This window comes from Mus musculus, chromosome 14 (assembly GCF_000001635.26).
Source record: "Mus musculus strain C57BL/6J chromosome 14, GRCm38.p6 C57BL/6J".
NCBI lineage: Eukaryota > Metazoa > Chordata > Mammalia > Rodentia > Muridae > Mus > Mus musculus.
In genome coordinates this window covers 56650006-56668018 of record NC_000080.6, presented here as the reverse complement: position 1 = coordinate 56668018, position 18013 = coordinate 56650006, and the positions used below count along the sequence as shown (strand labels likewise).

The window sequence follows — 18013 nt, the reverse complement described above, 5'->3', positions numbered from 1 at the left end:
CCGCTGCCTGAGGAGACCTGTTGTTTGGATTGTCGGAAGGAGACCATGAGGATTCTGGGAAAGGGACCCCCAGTGTTAGCGAGACCCGCCTGTGCGGAATGGCTGCCCAGGAATCCTTTCGTATGGTTTTGGCTGGCTTATATGGCGTCTGCGGTCGAATCAATTACATATAGCCTATAGGGATATTTCATTTTAGTGAGTAGCGTTTATAGATAGAGAATAGGGACCCGGAGGTGGTTCAGCAGATTACGGCCCTGGTCGCCAAATATGAGGACCTGAGTTTAATTTCCAAGGGCATACATAGCGAGAGAATTCCCCCAATATGTATTCTCTTCTGTCAGGAGAAAGGCCAATCTTTACAGCAAGACACTGTATCAAGTAATAATTTATGGGATTTACTTGTTGGGCTTTGAAAGTAGTTCAGTGATAGGGCGTTTGTCTGGCAGGTGATGGTTGGAGGCTTGGTCCTAGTAGCTGAGTAAAAGTTGGTTCTCTCCTTCAAAAGATAGAGCCCAGGTTGCCTGGCTTGGCCCCATTTGGGCTATACTTAATTAATTGGATCATTCACACCTGATAAACCAAGCCAAAACCACCTATGTGTTTGTTCCCAAGTTCCCTTGCTTCTTATTGAATTGAAAATATCAGAAGCAGGTGCGGGGTTGATGCAAGAGAAACGAGTAATATTGATGCTACAAAGGAGTCACTAGGAAGCGAGCCTGCGATATGATTGGAAGAGAATTACCAGGCTTATTACAAACTCTAGGAAAGACATTTTTGTGCCAACATTGAAGTTTTGGGTTGCTGAGAAAGTTTCTGTTAACGTTAGTGCACTAAGATTGACCTCCAATTAGACTCCATTTCCACAACAAAAGGAGACAACCCTAACTTACAACCAGCCATTAAGCCTATCCACCTTATTAAAAAAAAAAAAAAAAAAAAAGCCTCTAAGGGGCAGCTCAATGGCTGAGCCCCAAGTCACACCTATCATTAAGTCCTAGTTTGCCATTAAATCCCCTGTGCCCTTGTGAGGAAAAGCCTAACTCTGCTGGTAGGTAGGCAAGAGGACCCTGAATAACAACTATTTGAAAAGAACAACACTGGTGTATATGCTTAGAAATAATTCTGACTATCTTCGCTGTGTACCTCTTGTATCTGCCTGAGTGACTAGACTTTCAGTCTCCTGTCTGTATTAAAATTGTTCCAAGAGTAACCTGCATCTGGAACCTGAAAGAGATTTCAGAATAATAGCTTATGTGGCATGTATAAGCCGAAAATGAGTGTAAGTTAGTAAAAAATCTGTTCACAACTAGCTCCTCTTTGAGCAGTATCCAGAGCCAGATTTATGGTATTATTAAAGAGCTCTCTCCTTTATTAATCTAAGTGTGTGGAGTAAGTTTCACCAGAGAGACATACTAACTTTAAAACAGGTCACATTCCTATAACCCCAGCCTTCCAAAGGCTGAGGCAGGAGAGTGAAGTCTTCAAAGCCAGACTGGTTTAAAAAACACCTTTAGATAGATTAATACATAGATATCAGATATAGATGGAAGACAACATAGACATATCAGCATACATCAGAGAATGATATAACGAAGTTATTTGTGCAGATTATGAATAAGTAACAATTGTTCTATGTGCATACAATACTGCTAGGAAACGTCACTTAAGAAAATATTTTTCTGACATTACTTCCAGCCTCCCTCTAGCCTCTTGTGTCCCCAAATTGTGTACCTTATCTCAGCTGGTCTGCCAGAGACCCCCTCAGTACAAACTGAGGTACCCCATGCAGGCCCCATTTCCACTCCAAAAAGATGAAAGAAATACTGTGAACCAGCAAAAATTCAAACTGCAGGCACAAATGCCCATTGGTGGAAAAGAAGCTTTTTGAAGAAAGAAGGAGATATTTCACAGAACAGCATGGCAGATGATAAAAAAAAAAAACCCTGCAGTTCTCCTTAAAGAAGTTAGGGGTAAACAATATCTCTGGTATGAAGAGGTGAACATGTTTACAAACCATGGAACAGTGAATCATTTTAACAACCCTAAAGTTGAGGCATTTCTGGCACTTTTACCATTACAGGCCACGCTGAGACAGAGCGGCTGACAGAAATGCTTGCCAGCATCCTAAACCAGCTGGGTGCAGACGGTCTGACTAGTTTAAGGAGACCGGCTGAAGTTCTGCCCAAACAATCTGTGGATGGAAAAGCACCACTTGCTCCTGGAGGAGGAAGAGGAGGAGGAGGAGGAAGTTCCAGATCTGGTGGAGAATTTTGATGAGGCTTCCAAGAACGAGGCACACTGAATTGAAGCAACTTCAGGAGAGGGTGACTTGCAGAAGTTACTGTAGCTGTTATTTTCTATCATGACTGCCTCTTAAAATTCTTTTGTTTATGGATCTAATAAAGTCTATATCTCTAATATTTTTAAGTCCCAAGGCTCCTGGACACCGCAGCTCTTTTTCAGCGTTTTCTTATGCCTAATTCATTCTTTGCAGAAAATTAAGCTGAAAAACCCTGAGAATAGAATTTGTAAAGGTTAATAAAAAAAAAGAAGAAAAAAAGAAAATATTTTTCTTGCTTTGAATTTCAAGTCAGTAACAAGTCTGTGGTAGGGAAATTTTTGTTTTCTGGCAATGTATTAAGCTATCTCTCAGATTCAAAGAGACTGGGACTTTTGCTGGATCTCTCGCTAGAGTTAATAATCTGATGACCTCTTCTGGCCTCCTAGGGTTCCAGACCACACACATGTATGGTCACATGGACATACACGCAGGCAAAACATAATAACATGAAACTCATAAAAGGAAAGGTGAGCAGGGGCTGACAAATCCAGAATATGAACAATTAGTTAACGTTGTTTCTTCACATCACAAGACAGAAATGAAAGGGACTTGCAGATTTATAAAAACATGGCAAATGCTTATTTACTTGTTTGGAAACAGGGTCTTGCTATGTAGCTCAGGCTAGCCTGGAACAACTTACTTCATAACCCAGCTAGCTTCAAATGCATAGCAATCCTCCTGCCTTTAGTTTCCAAATGCTAGGACTATAAGTATTTACTACTGTGCCTTGTCTTTGTTTGGGGTCTTCAAGTTGTAAATAAATATTTGTCTTTGTCCCGACCTGTGGGACAGTCAGCAGAGACTGGGGGGCACCTAGAAGAGAATGGGGTCACAAGAGACACGAAGAATGGACAGCAAGCCAGGAGGTCTGATCAAGCTGACAAATGTTTATTGTTCCCACACAGGTTATACTCATAGAAGCAGGATATTGGGTAAGGGGGCTGAAGGGGGGCCACTTTGTTTCTGGGAGAATGCACCTATTCCCAAGAGCAGGATATTGGCTGGGTAAAAAGTTCAACAGGAAGAATAGAACAGAATGGGTTGCTAGGTACCTGTCCACAAGATCTATACCTATTTGTTCTTAACTATGCTAGTACTTTCCCACAGAGGCCAAGACTTTGTGCCAGTAAGCACTTATGGCTGACAAGGAAGTTAATGTTCAAACAAGGTTGCTCCCAACATGTCTTAGATAACACTCTAATAAAATGAGTATGAACACTACAAATAAATTTCATAATAATAATAATAATAATAATAATAATAATTATTATTATTATTATTAGTAGTAGTAGTAGTAGTAGTGGTGGTGGTGGTAGTGGTAGTAGTAGTAAATATTATTATTGTGGGTGTGTCCATAATATGTGTGAGGCCACAAGACAGCTTTGTGGAGCCACTTCTTCATTCCATCCTCATGTGGGTTCTGGAGAGAAACACAAGTCTACAGGCTTTCTTGCTAAGTGTCTACTTACCGAGCTATCTTACTGCCTGTGCAATTCTTCCATTCATCCATATCCAAATCTCCAGGCAGGGAGGAGCCCAAGCCTCATTTCTGCAGCACCTCTGCGCTGATGGCTCTGCCCCTTGTGTTGGTATCTCGGTCACAAGGATGATCAAAGAAAAAGGGTGACTGCAGGATGAACCACAGCCTTGCAGGCATCCGAGAGGTCCAGCCTCTGACGGACTGAACCTCCAACAGCCATGCAGAAGGGTATTTATTGATTATCAAAAGTTATTTTTAGAGTAAAACAAGTTCCTCATACCAAAACCAAGATCCGATCTCTGAGTTCCTTGAAGGAATTCCTCACGCTTGGAATCTCAGTTCTTACTGTGCACTCTTTGCAGTACTCACTAACACAAGACATTCCATGTTTGCCAGGACCAGCTTGTAACTAAAGCCATGCAAAGGCTGTAAAGCTCCCTCGGGGGGGGGGGGGGGGACGTATAAATCACAGAAAACAATCACTGTTTGTTTCTACAATGATTTCTTCAAGGTCTAAGTACTTCTAAGATACAACTACTTCCTTCTGTGTTTAGATACGATGACTCTACTAATTTTTTTCCCTCTACACTCCCGAAAGTCTCCCCTGTCCTAATAAATGACAGCTTGCATAGCTTGGGGACCGGTGACTTAGGAAGTGCTTCCCATTTCCTTATTTGCTGCAAATAAAATTTCCTCTGAATATTTGTTCTTGGTGGTTTGTTCCTTTTAGATTCCCAACAAAAGGGAGTCCAATTCTGCCATGACAGGTTATTCCAGCAGAAATCACAGAAAAGGGAGACAAGGGTTGCAGTGGGAACAGAGATCCTGTACTGCATAAACGAGACGTAAACAAGAGGAAGGCCCGGGCTTCAGGTGTATATTGATGAAGAGAACAGGGAGAAGTTTAAATACCCACAAGACAGGATTTATGTTTTGAAGGGCTTTATACAAAGGGCTAGAGGAACGGCCTGAAGCGGGAGCTCTGTTAACTTCTTCTTTGGATGACAAATACCTCAGGGAAACTATTAAAAGAAAAAAGGTTGAGTCAGGTGGTAGTGGCCCATACTTTTAATCCCAGCACTTGGGAGGCAGAGGCAGGCTCTCTATATGAGTTTGAGGCCAGCCTGGTCTACAGAGCGAGTTCTAGGGACAGCCAAGGCTACAAGGAAAAACAGAAAAAGGGTTGGAGAAATGGCTCAGTGGTTCCAGAGGTCTTGAACTCAATTCCCAGTAACCACATGGTGGCTCACAACCATCTGTAATGGGATCCAATCGATGCCCTCCTCTGATGTGCAGGAAGACATTTCACTCATATACATAAAAATAAAATTTTTAAGAAAGAAAAAAGGTTTTATTTTGGCCCATTATTTAAGAAATTTCCAATTACTTATAGTAATTTCTCTTTTGTTACTCTTTACCTTTTAGTCCCTTTCCTGTAGTAAAAATTCTGGAATTTTGGGTTCTTTTAAAAAACACAGACATAGCCGGGCGGTGGTGGCGCACACCTTTAATCCCAGCACTTGGGAGGCAGAGACAGGCGGATTTCTGAGTTCGAGGCCAGCCTGGTCTACAAAGTGAGTTCCAGGACAGCCAAGACTATACAGAGAAACCCTGTCTCGAAAAACCAAAAAAAAAAAAAAAAAAAAAAAAAAACCAAAAAAAAAACCCCACAGACATATTATATTTTTCATTTTAATCTCAGGTGTGGGATATGGGGCTGCTTTGCAGCAGCTGACTATGGTTTACTCTAGTGGAGGCACGGTTTTGCCAGTTGCAGCTAGTTTCTGTGATTGGGTGACATTTGGAATCCTGGAAAATTTTCAGAGGGGACATAAATGCTAGAGCTCTGAAAGGCAGGATTGGTGATTGGAGATTGGTTGTTCAGGTGGTTGGTTTCAGTTTGCTAGTAGTCATGCTCAAAGAGGAAACCAAAGGAAAGAAATCAGATGAGGGATTTCTCTCTTTCTCTCCTCTATCCTTCTTTCCTATCTAATGATAGGGGGTGAAGCCAGGGCGATAAAGGGTGAAAAAGAAGAACCTACCAAGTGGTAAAGAACAGCTACAAGCAAAGAAAAAACAAGAAGAAAGAAATTCCAGTCAAGGATCTCTCTCTCTCTCTCTCTCTCTCTCTCTCCCTCCCTCCCTCTCCCCCTTCTCACTTCTCTCCTTTCTCTCCTATCCAATGATAGAGGATGAAATGGGGGGAGGAAGGGATAAAGGGTAGAAAAAAGAGCCCATAAAGTAGCAAAGGCCACTCCCTCCCTCCCCATAGAGTGGGTGAGGGTGAGGGGAGAGGGAAACCTGATCTAGTATGGGGAGAGGGAAAAGGACTGAAGAAAGCCCTGAGGGCCAGCAGAAAGATTGTAAACAAGCAACCTCAGGAAATAGGAGGTTGGGGGACCCCCCTCCCCAGAATGCACCAGAGACCTGGGAGGTGAGAGACTCCCAGGACTCAAAGGGAGGGACCTTAGATGAAACAGTAGGGAGAGAGAATTTATAGAGCCCACCTCCAGCAGGAAGACAGGACATCAAGTGAGGGATGGGGTTGCCATCCCACAGTCACATCTCTGACCCATAATTGTTCCTGTCTGAAAGAATTACAAGGATGGAACTGGAGAGGAGCCTGAGGAAAAGAAGGTCCAGCGACAGGCCCAAAGTGGGACAAGGCCTGACACTATTACTGAGGCTATGGAACACTCACAAAAAGGGACCTATCATGACTGCCCTCTGAAAGACCCAACAAGTAGCTGAAAGGGTCAGATACATATATTTGCACCCAACCAATGGACAGAAGCAGCAGACCCCTAGTTGTTGAATTAGGGAAAGCTGAAAGAAGCTGAGGAGAAGGGCGATCATGTAGGAGGACCAGCAGTCTCAATTATCTGGACCCCTGAGATCTCTCAAACACCAGACCACCAGACAGCGTACATCACCTGATATGAGGCCTCCAACATATATACAGTAGAGGACTTCTGGGTCTATGTTCATTCAAAGATGAAGCACCTAGCCCTCAAGAGACCGGAAGCCCCAGGGAGTTTAGAGTCAGGTGGCAGGGGCGTCTCCACGTGGAGACGGGGTGGGGTGGGGAGGAGGGGTGTTATGTGGAGCAGTCGGAGGGTGGATGGGGTGGTGGGGAATGGAATATGGAGTGTAAAAAATAAATTAAAAATTAAATTAAAAAAAAAAAAGCAGCAAAGGCCAGCTACCCTTTCTACTGGAGAGAGAGCGCAGAATTCTGTGTTTCAAGCTACTTTAAATGATTCCTGTGGGATGGTTCAGCCATCAACTTGATACAGATTTGCTCTATCTGGTTTTCTGTTTTAAGTGATAGTTTTAATTTGATTTAAAAATTTGTTCATGGGGCTGGAGAGATGGCTCAGTGGTTGAGAGTACTGACTGCTCTTCCAGAGGTCCTGAGTTCAATTCCTAGCAACCACATGGTAGCTCACAACCATCTGTAATGGGATCTGGTGCCCTCTTCTGGTGTGTCTGAAGAGAGCGACAGGGTACTCATATACATAAAATAAATAATTCTTTTAAAAAATTAAAAAAATATAAAAGTTTGTTCATTATGATGTCAAATATTTCCATACTTCAAAGTCAAAGCTGGGAAACAGTACTCCTTGGAAACCTTTCTTCTCTTCACTCTGGGAGGCAGGGAAACCAAAAATGGTTCAGTCCATGGTGAGACAAACATTATAGCAGAAAGCCTGGGGCTAGGGAAGCAGCTTTACCTCTTGACAGGAAGTGGAAAGTAAAAGCAAGAACCAGAGACAATACATCCACAAAGGTAGACCTCCTTAAGCCCACTTCCTTCAACCAGACCCTACCTCCTGCTTTTAAGCATTGTCCAACAAGGGCACCTTTGAGAAATTCATCAAGGGATTACTCCAAGGATTAGGTCAGAGCCCCCACAATGCAATCACTTCCTGAAGGCTCATCTGTTGACTCTCAAGCTCCCAATATGTGAATCTATGAAGGACATTTCATGGCCAACCCAAACGTAACAATAAACAAGGCAACTCAATGTGGATTAGAATTCCAAACATAAAATTCAAAACCTAGAAAATGTCTGGAAGGTGAAAGAGCAGAAATTGTAGTTGACTATTGGTTTGTTGATTGATTTTTAGGATGTGACAACAAAATAAGACCCATGGAAGAATCGCTTGTGACACCAAGTGTCGATTGGTGCATCTGCAGAAAGAAGAGCCATATGAGGAAGCACACACCAAGTCACTGCCTGGGGACCAGGGTCCTAGAAACAGGCGCAACCCAGAACACAGCCACTAGCCAAAGACCAACTCCTTTCTATCTTGCTCAGTCTGCCAGCCTTCCACTGGTCACCTGGAGGGAAGACAGAAAGAGCCTCCCCTGCCACCAAGACACTGAGACAGCATCTAGTATTAGTTCTTACAGCTTTTATTGTTGTTAAATGATTAATCAATTCTTTCCATTAATTTTATTTTAAAGGGGCTGTAGCTACATTTAACACGTATTACACGTCATTATTGGTACATTTTACTATTTGATTATTTTCTACATAGAAATATGAGAAAGGCATCAGAGCAGTGGTGGATGCCTTTAATCTCAGCACTTGGAATGCAGAGGCAGGCAGATCCCTTGAGTGTGAGACCAGCCTGCTCTACAGAGTGAGTTCCAGGATGGCCAGGACTACACAGAGAAACCCTGTCTTGAAAAAAAAAAAAACAAAAACAAAACAATAACAAAAGAAATAAAAGAAAGTTTTAAAATGCAATTTCATTGGCTTCAGCCTTGGCTGTAGTATAGAATTCGGTGAAGAGAAGTGTTGGCTTGGGGCTGAATTCCCAGTAGTTGCTTTGTGGCTGACTCCCAGTCTTTACCCAGCTCAAGCCGTTGGCAGATAGATGGATACTGTCCTTCTGTCTTTCTGGCCCATTCTCTTGCTTTCTTTATGTTCTCAAAAGCCCATGGAATATTCCTAGATTAAAAAAAAGTTTATATTGGTTCAGAATATGTGAAAGGCAATGTGGTATTCAATCTATAACAGTGTATTGGATAAAATGATTCTGTCAAAAATGAAGATTTTAATAAAAGCAAAATCTTGAGACTTCCATCTGCCATGGGGATTTTGAACTCAGTACATTTCTAGTTTTTTACCTGCCTCACTTCCCAGTTCCCAATGTGCACAGCAGCCCGGCTCCCCTGCTCCTCCACCCCGCTGCTCTCTTGGGAGAGCTGCAGCTTTTTCTGTTTTGTTTTTTTTGTTTTGTTTTGTTTTTGTTTTAATATTGTTTCCTGTTGCTCCTTTTTTAGTGTCCTTGAGGCCCGTTTTGATCATCACTGACTGGGGGTTTTCAAATTGTCTCAGATACTTGAAGACCACCTGAGATTCAGCTGTAAGACCTACACTTATTAGTGTGTGTGTGTGTGTGTAGCTGAGTGAGAAAGCTGTGAACTTATAGTAAACTATGGATTGGGCAGAGGGCAGAATGTTATTCCCAGAAGGTAGCTGTGCTGAATGGTTTCATGTCAAGTTGACACAAGTCAAAATCATCAGAGATGAAGAAACCTCAATAAAATGCCTCCGTAAGATCAGGATATAGACCAGCCTGTAGAACAGTTTTTAATGAATGATTGATGGGGCAGGGTCCAGACCATTGTGGGTGTGGCCATTCCTGCGCTAGTGGTCCTGGGGTCTATAAGAAAGCAGGCTGAACAAGCAATGAGGAGCAAGCCAGTAAGCAGCATCTCTCTGCATCATGGCCTCTGCATCAGCTCCTGCCTCCAGGTTCCTGCCCTGCTTGAGTTCCTGCCTTGACTTCTTCCAATGATGAGCTGTGGAAGTATATGCACAATAAACTCTTTTCTCCTCAAGTAGCTTTGGTCATGGTGTTTTATTACAGCAATAATAACCCTGACTAAGACAGCGGTCTTCTAAAAAGAGTTGCATAATCACTATAATCAGTGAATGTATGCAGGAGATTGGCCTGGTGCTGCTTGTATTCAAATGCCAGATTCTATACCCCCAAATCTGGTTGCTTTAAGATGAGCAGATCCTCAAGTATACCAGATTTTGTTGTGTAAACTTTGCCCCCCAAGTTATTCACGATTGGTTAATAAAGATGCCTACAGCCCATAACTGGGCAGAAGAGAGGTAGGCAGAGCTGAGGATTCCCTAGGCTTGAGGCTGGAAACACAAGGAAGAGAGAGAGGAGGAGAAAAGTAGAAGCCACCATGAGTAAGTGGATTATGAGCGCATGGCCATGGGGACTGGCCTGATGGAGTAGGAGTGGCCCAGGCAAAACATGGCAAGGGATATCTTGGGGTTACTGACAGAAAAGTAGACAAAATAGCATAGAGGGCTGGTAGCTACCCAGCTTTAGTGTTTTAAGGCTTATTATAAATATAAAAGTTTTATGTCACTTATTTTGGAACTAAATGTCTTAAGGTAGTGTAGAAGCCCCCAAATAATATTTATCACAACAAATGTACCAAGGACATGGCATGCCCTTGTATGTCCACATTATCTCGTGGGAAAGGCCTGGGAGGAGGATTCTTGGCTCTCTTCACTTGACCAAAGGTGATAAGGCAGAACACCAGTATATTCCCAGCTTAAGGTAATTGTGAACATTACTTCATCTTTTGTTTACTTTAATAATAAAAATGAGAATGTTTTTGTACCACTCTTTTGTTTTGAAGGCAGGGTTTTTTTTGTAGCCCTGACTATTCTGGAACTTGCTCTGTAGATCACATTGGCCTCAGATTCAAAGATCCACCTCCCTCTGCCTCCTGAGTGGTGGGATTAAAGACGTGGGACACTACTGCTTGGCTTATGTCTTAGGATTTCCATTGCTGTGAAGAGACACCATGACCAACTCTTATAAGGGACAATATTTAATTGGGGCTGGCTTACAAGTTCAGAGGTTCAGTCCATTATCCTCATGGCAGGAAGCATGGCAGCATCCGGGCAGACATGGTGCTGGAGAAGGAGCTGAGAGTTCTACATCTTGATCCAAAGGCATCCATAAGGAGACTGTCTCCCACAGGCAGCCAAGAGGAGGCTCTCTTCTGAACTAGGTAGAGCTTGAGCATAGGACCTCAAAGCCAAGCCCCACACTGATGAACTTCCTCCAACAATGGCACACCTCCTCCTACTGCCACTTCTCATGGGCCAAGCATATATAAACCACCTCAGCTTGTTTACATTACTCGTGAGCTCAAATGCCTGATACCCTACACAGGTCTTAGAGAACCTCTTCCTCGCTGCCTTCAGATCAACATGTAGAACTCTTGGTTCTTCCAGCACTATGTCTCCCTGCAGGCTGCCATGTTTCCTACCATGATGATAATGGACTGAACCTCTGAACCTGTAAGCCAGCCCCAACTAAATGCTGTCCTGTATAAGAGTTGCCATGATCATGGTGTCTCTTCACAGCAATAGAAACCCTAACTAAAACAGGCAGAGTCTCTCTCTATTATATATGTCTGGCTGCCAGTAACTTGCTAGGTAGATCAGACTGACCTCAAACCCAGAGACTCACCTGTGTCTGCCTCCTGAGTACTGACTTAAAGATGTGCACCACTATTCCAGGAAGAATGTTTTAATGTATTTTATTTAATAGTTTGATAGTTTTTTTCCCTGTTGTTTTGTTTTGGGACAGGGTGCTACTGTGTAGCCTAGGCTGGCCCATAAATTAAGATTTTCATCTGTAACCTCTTCAGTAGTGGGATTACAGGAATGTGCCACCCTGACTTGGTTGCTACTTTAACTTATTCCGTGTGTGTGTGTGTGTGTGTGTGTGTGGTGTGTGTGTGTATGTGTGTGTGTAGTGTGTGTGTGTGTATGTGTGTGTGGTGTGTATGTGTGTGGTGTGTGTGTGTGTGTGTGTGCATGTGTGGTGTATGTGTCTGGGCCCATGTGTGTATGTGTGCGTGTATGTGTGTGGTGTGTGTGTGTGTGTGTGTGTGTGGTGTATTGTGTGCCTGTGTGTGTGTGTGTGTGTGTGTGTGTGTGGTATGTGGTGTGTGTGTTGCTCAGGACTGCAGGACTCAGCCAGGTCCCAGTGCACACTAGGCAAGTGCTCTATCCCTAAGGTACAGTCCCAGGTTTGCTTCATGACTTTAAATCCTTAGACACGGGGCACATGGTTCCCATTTGCATTCTTGTTGCAGACCACACAGGCCAACAATCATAATGTGACTCTTCTAAATGCACAGACGAGCAGCACACTCTAGTGTGGAGCACCAAACCAGGAGCCCAAAAAGCTATGTTCTGGCATCAACATGCACATGCGCTCTAAGATTTGCTCCCATGAAGTCTGAAGTAAGAATCCCAAGTCAGTCATCCTGCTAAAAGAACCTTTGAGCAAGCTGTAACCTGTGAACAAAGGCTCCCCTAAGATTATCATTTACAAACCAGGCATGATGGCACAGCCTGCAGTCCCAGCATTTGGGAGGCAGGAAGACTGCTACAAAATTGAAGTTGATCTCAATGACATAGCAAGTTCCAAATCAGCCTGTGAGAACTGGTCTCAAAAACAAACAGAACATAAGGGGAAGAGAGACCAAATTTTAAAAACATTTACTAGGACAATGAAGTACCTAGAAATGAAGGCGTCATCCATCTTTATCAGAGACTTGGCAACCATTCCTTCTTGTTCCAACTTGGTATAAAGAAACTGCAGTACGAGCAAAGTGGCAATCAGATCCAGGAGACGCTCTCGCCCTTTTGTACCTAAAAAAAACCAAAGATCTCTTTTACTTCCTGTGGTGGTCTGAAGGAGGCGGCTCCCCCAGGCTCACTTGTGTCTTTGAACACTTGGTCCCCAGGTGGTGTTGCTACTTGAGGGGTTGGGATGGTTCAGGACAAGGAGTCTTCCTTGAGGAAGAAGTTCACTAGCAGTGGCATTTGTGAGTTTACAGCCTCCCTCTATCCTGTGACATTATGTGAACAGCCAGTGTCCGGCTCAAGCTAGCTGCTGCTATGCCATCCCTACCAACGTGGATTCTAACACTCTGGAGCCACAAGCCAAAATAAACTTTCTTCCTTAAGTTGTTTCTGGTATTTTAAGCACAAAAAAAAAAAAAAAAAAAAAAAAAAAAAAAAAAAAAAAGAAATCAACTAATGCCCTCTGTGCCTTAAAGTTATACCAAAGAATTACACTGGTATTAGGCTACATGTGGTTGTTCATGCCTGCAATCCCAGCACCTGGGAGGCTAATGCAGGAACACTGCTATGAGTTCAGCAGGAGCAACCTAGTGCTTTCTAGACCAGCCTGGGCTACAGAGCCCGACACTGTCTGAAAACAAAACCAAATACCTAACTGAATTATACCACAATTAAATCTATGAGGACCACTGTCTTACTGTGGGGTCAAGGGGGCTTTATAACCATTGATGGCCGAAGGCATGTCATATGGAAACTATACATTAATGTTGCTTTTTAGTTGTCTTTGCTTTGTTTTGCTTTTTTAAAAAAAGACTTTATATATATATTATTTTCAGACACACCAGAAGAGGGCAACAGATCTTATTACAGATGGTTGTGAGACACCATGTGGTTGCTGGGAATTGAACTCAAGTATTGCCCGAGCTTTTGTTCCACCGGCAAGAACACGCTCAGGACAACCGGAATCTTCTGCGGCAAAAGCTTTTTTGCTTACTTCTTCAGGAGCAAGAGAGAGAATGGCAAAACCCCATCCCTTTTAAGGAGAATTATCCTCCGCCTAGGTCGTGTCGCTCCCTGATTGGCTGCAGCCCATTGGCCGAGTTGTCGTCACGGGGAAGGCAGAGCACATGGAGTGAAGAACTACCCCTGGCACATGCACAGATTACTTGTTTACTACTTAGAACACAGGATGTTAGCGCCATCTTGTAACGGCAAATGTGAGGGCGGCTCCCCACACTCAAGACCTCTGGAAGAACAGTCAGTGCTCTTAATGACGGAACCATCCCTCTAGCCCTTTTGCTTTGTTTTTAAAGATGTAATAATTTTCATCTTATGTGTATGAATGCTTTGCCTGCATGTGTATATGTGCACTACATGTGTGAAGTGCTTTTGGAGGCCAGAAGAGGTCACTAAATCCCCCAGGATTAGAGTTATAGACAGTTGTGAGATGCTATGGAGGCTGTTGGGAAAAACTCGGGTCCTCTGCAAGAGCAGCATGTATGTTTTACTACTGGGCTGTCTCTCTGCCTTTGTTTTGTTTTAATAGGGTCTTACTCTATAGCTCAGGCTGTTTCAAACTCATGACAATCCACCTGCTTCAACCTTCCCAAGTGCTAGGATTCAGGCATGAGCCATCATGCCTGGCTCATGTCTGAATAAAATTTCATTGTGTATATTGGACCCCCTCCCCCTTCCTTTCTTTTTTCTTGTTTTTCAAGACAGGATTTTTCTGCATATACCTGTTTGTCATGGAAATTCTCTGTAGATCAGACTATTTTCATCTCAGAGATTCTCCTGCCTCTGCCTTCCAAGTGCTAGCATTAAAGACATATGCCCCCATTGCCTGACTGAATGTTCTTTATTCCTATGGTGATGGGCATCTAGATTAGTTTCGTATCTCGGATATTATGAACTGTGCCACAATAAACATGGACAGAAGAGTATTTCTGTGATATGCTGACTTAGAATCTATCAGACATGCCCAGGAGTGGTATAACTGGCTTATATAATAATTCTATTTTTAGTTTTTTTTTTAAGAACCATCATATTGATTTCCATAGTGACTCACCAACAGTATATGAAGGTTAGGCCTGCCCCATCTTCAGGGGTATTTGTTGTTTTCTTTCTCCAGTCTATTGTGCATGTGCATGCAGGTGCCCTCATAGGCTAGAGAGGTAGTTAGATCCCTTAGAACTGGAGTTAAATCCAGGAGTGGTGCACACACTTTTAATCCCAACACTTGGGAGGATCTCTGTTGAGTTTGAGGCTAGCCTGGTCTATATAGTGAGTTCTAGGGTAGCTAGGATTCCATAGAGAGACCTTGTCTCAAAACACACACAGGACAAAATAAAGAACTGGAATTAGAGGTAGTTGTCAGCCACTTGACATGGGTGCTGGGAACCAAACTGGAGTCCTCTGCAAGAGCAGTTTTTGTTTTTAACCCAGAACCATCTCTTCAGCCATTGCTTCTTGATGGAGTGAGACAAAATCTCAGCATGGTTTTGATTTGTCTTTCCTCAATGCTAAAGCTGGGTGTTACAGACGGAAGAGCCACAATGTAGAAAGTGCAAAGATCACAAAGTCAATCACTAAGTGAAACAAAATGCTCCTGTTGATCAATAGGTACATATGTTGTGGCAAGAAAATAATTATTGAGCATGTAAAACTGAGCTTTTGGATATTGCTGTTGCTGGCAGGATCTGGCAACGTAGCCCAGGCTAGATTCTAGCTCACGATCCACCTGGTTTTGGGATAAGGCCACAGCAGGATTACAGACAGGTGTATGCTACTATTCTCAGATTCAGGGCTACTTTTCTTCAATAGTTGGCACCATGTAAACTAATAAAACTGCCAAGATAATACTTTCATCATGGGTAAAGCTATGGCATACACCTTTGATCCCAGCACTTGGGAAACTGAGGTAGGCAGATTGCTGTGAGTTCAAAGCCAGCCTGCTCTACATAGAGAGTTCTAGGCTAGCCCGGGCTACATGGTGAGGAGGCCCTGACTCAAAAAAAAAAAGTCTAATTTTAGTCATATGTAACTTCCAAAAGTTACATGTGAACTACTTCCAAAAGTAGTCCATTCCAAATGAATGTACTAGTTTACAAAATCATTTATTACAATGAGGAGTTTGCCTGTAAATGACTGGAAAAATGAAGGAACAAAATGACTTAATTAACTGAAAAACAGTGGCTTACCTAGAGATCGAATGCCCTTTTCTTCAAGAGAAGTGAGCAGAGCATTTACATTAAGGTTTAATATAAGTCCTAGTTCTGGTGTCAGCTTCCAAAAACCATTCTGTAAAATTAAGGAAAAAAGTTATATTGTCAGTCCTAGGTCCTCGGTCCACTGTAAGTCTCTAGCATGATTTCTTTTTCAGTATTTAAAATATACATTAGATAAAGGACATTTAATCACACTGTGAATCCTGAGATTGTATTGTTAACTGGAAAAACGGGTTTCTGGTTGTGGTGTGGCTCAGCCTTAGAACATATCTTTAATCCCTCTGGCTTGAATACAGACATGCCCTTACTCACACCTTCAATCTCTAACAATGAAGGTAAGGTTAGTTTGTAGAAGGAAGCATTTGAGGGGCAGACAAAGGACAAATCAGAGAAAGATTTGACAGGATAGGATATACCCAACTCTCATGAGAACAGAAGAAGGAGAGCTGACTTAAGAGAAAGCTGTGCAGAGGGAGAGAGGAGGCAGTTTTACTGGCACAGTTATAGAGAGACAGGTTGCAGAGGAAGAACAAGCTAGACACAGGTGAAGACAGAATGAGCCAGGGAATGATAAGGAGCCAGAAAATTAGAACATATTGCCAAAGATAGTATGAAGCTAAGCAGAGCAAAACAATCAAGAGGCTGAGAAAGAAGCCAGGTTGAATCAGTTACCTAGGAGAGGAGATTGAGTCAGAACAGCTGAGTTGAATCACCCAGCCAGAGAGCAGAAAGAACTAGGAAGGGTTCAGCTTATTCAGTGGTGTCTTAGTTAGGGTTTCCATTGCTGTGAACAGACACCATGACCAAGGCAACTCTTATAAAGGACAACATTTAAGGTTGGCTTACAAGTTCAGAGGTTAAGTTCATTATCATCAAGGTGGGGGCATGGCAGTTTCCTGGCACAGGAAAAACTGAGAGTTCTACATCTTGTTCTGAAGGCTAGCAGGAGAAGACTGGCTTCTAGGCAGCTAGGATGAGGGTTTTAAAGCCCATGCTCACAGTGACACATCTACTCTAACAAGGCCACACCTCCTAATAGTGCCACTCCCTGGGCCAAACATATTCAAACCATCACAAGTAGCAAATCTCAGAAGCCTAAAATATTCTAGGCCTAGATTGTACAGAGGCCAGAAGCTTCCAGGACTAGGCCTAGGTTAGCAGATGGAGACTGTAAACTTGAGAGAGAATATGTAGACATGTATATAGTGTAGGGAATATGCGTGTGTATACGCATACAGTGTAGAGGTCAGAGACAACCTTTTGGAAGTCAGTTCTCTTTACATTGTGAGTCCCAGGGATTGAACTCAGGGTATCAAGCTCATGTGGCAAGCGCCTTTACCCACGGAGCCAGCTCACTGACTCCTAAAACTGATCTACTGAAGATGTTTCTAAAGTTACTTTCCTAATATGTGACCCTATCTCAACAAAAAAAGAACAAGTTCCAGATGGTGAAGCAATGACTGAGAATACTTCCTGCTCATCCAGGGGCCCTGAGTTCAGTAACAATATTCAGCTGCTCATAAGCACCTGTAACCCTATCTTGAGGGGATCAAACACGCTCTTCTAGATTCCAGGGGCACTCCCCTATACACACATCACACACAGAAATAAAAACAAACTCTTTCCCCTGAAATACCAAACAAACTACTCCCCACTTCTTTGTTTATGTTTTCGTTTGTTTTTTGAAACAAGTTCTCTCAACATAGCCCTGGCTATCCTGGAACTCACCATGTAGACTAGGCTGACTTGGAACTCATAGAGATCTGCCTGCCTCTGCCTTCCTGAGTGTTGATATTAAAGGTAAGTACTGCTAGACCTAGCTATAAGTTAAACTTTTAAAATAAAAGATAAATAATGTGGAAAGCAACTGAGGAAGATGCTCACCATGGACCTCTGGCTTACATGCACACATGTACACAGATACATTCACACCTGCATGAACATGTGTACACACAAACTCAGGTACATACATAGACCTCTGGCTTCCCTGTGCACATGTACACAGATACATTCACACTGCATGAACACATGCACACACAAACTCAGGTATACACACACACACACAAATAAAAAATTTTTTTTAAATGAGAAAAGATAACCGGGTGGTGGTGGTCCACACCTTTAATCCCAGCACTTGGGAGGCAGAGGCAGGTAGATTTCTGAGTTTGAGGCCAGCCTGGTCTACAGAGTGAGTTCCAGGACAGCCAGGGCTACACAGAGAAACCCTGTCTCAAACAACAACAACAACAACAACAAAGAGAGAGAGCAGAGCAAGAGCAAGAGCAAGAGCAAGAGCAAGAGCAAGAGCAAGAGTA

The 18013-nt window shown here is 43.0% G+C and overlaps 1 protein-coding gene and 1 pseudogene across 1 annotated transcript in view; one reads left to right on the top strand and one right to left on the bottom strand.

The window, feature by feature from the left end:
- The first annotated feature begins 201 nt into the window (after positions 1 to 201).
- On the top strand, positions 202 to 2418 carry Gm4032 (annotated as a pseudogene).
- Positions 2419 to 8220: 5802 nt separating this feature from the next.
- Parp4 (poly (ADP-ribose) polymerase family, member 4) overlaps positions 8221 to 18013 on the bottom strand; it is an 84180-nt gene continuing 74387 nt past the window's right edge. Inside the window, exons 33-35 of the mRNA NM_001145978.2 lie at positions 15672 to 15771; positions 12405 to 12537; positions 8221 to 8781 (exon numbers count right to left, since the gene is read on the bottom strand). Coding sequence (NP_001139450.2) covers positions 8589 to 8781; positions 12405 to 12537; positions 15672 to 15771 — 426 coding nt within the window. The 3' untranslated portion in view covers positions 8221 to 8588. The remainder of the gene's footprint in view (positions 8782 to 12404; positions 12538 to 15671; positions 15772 to 18013) is intronic.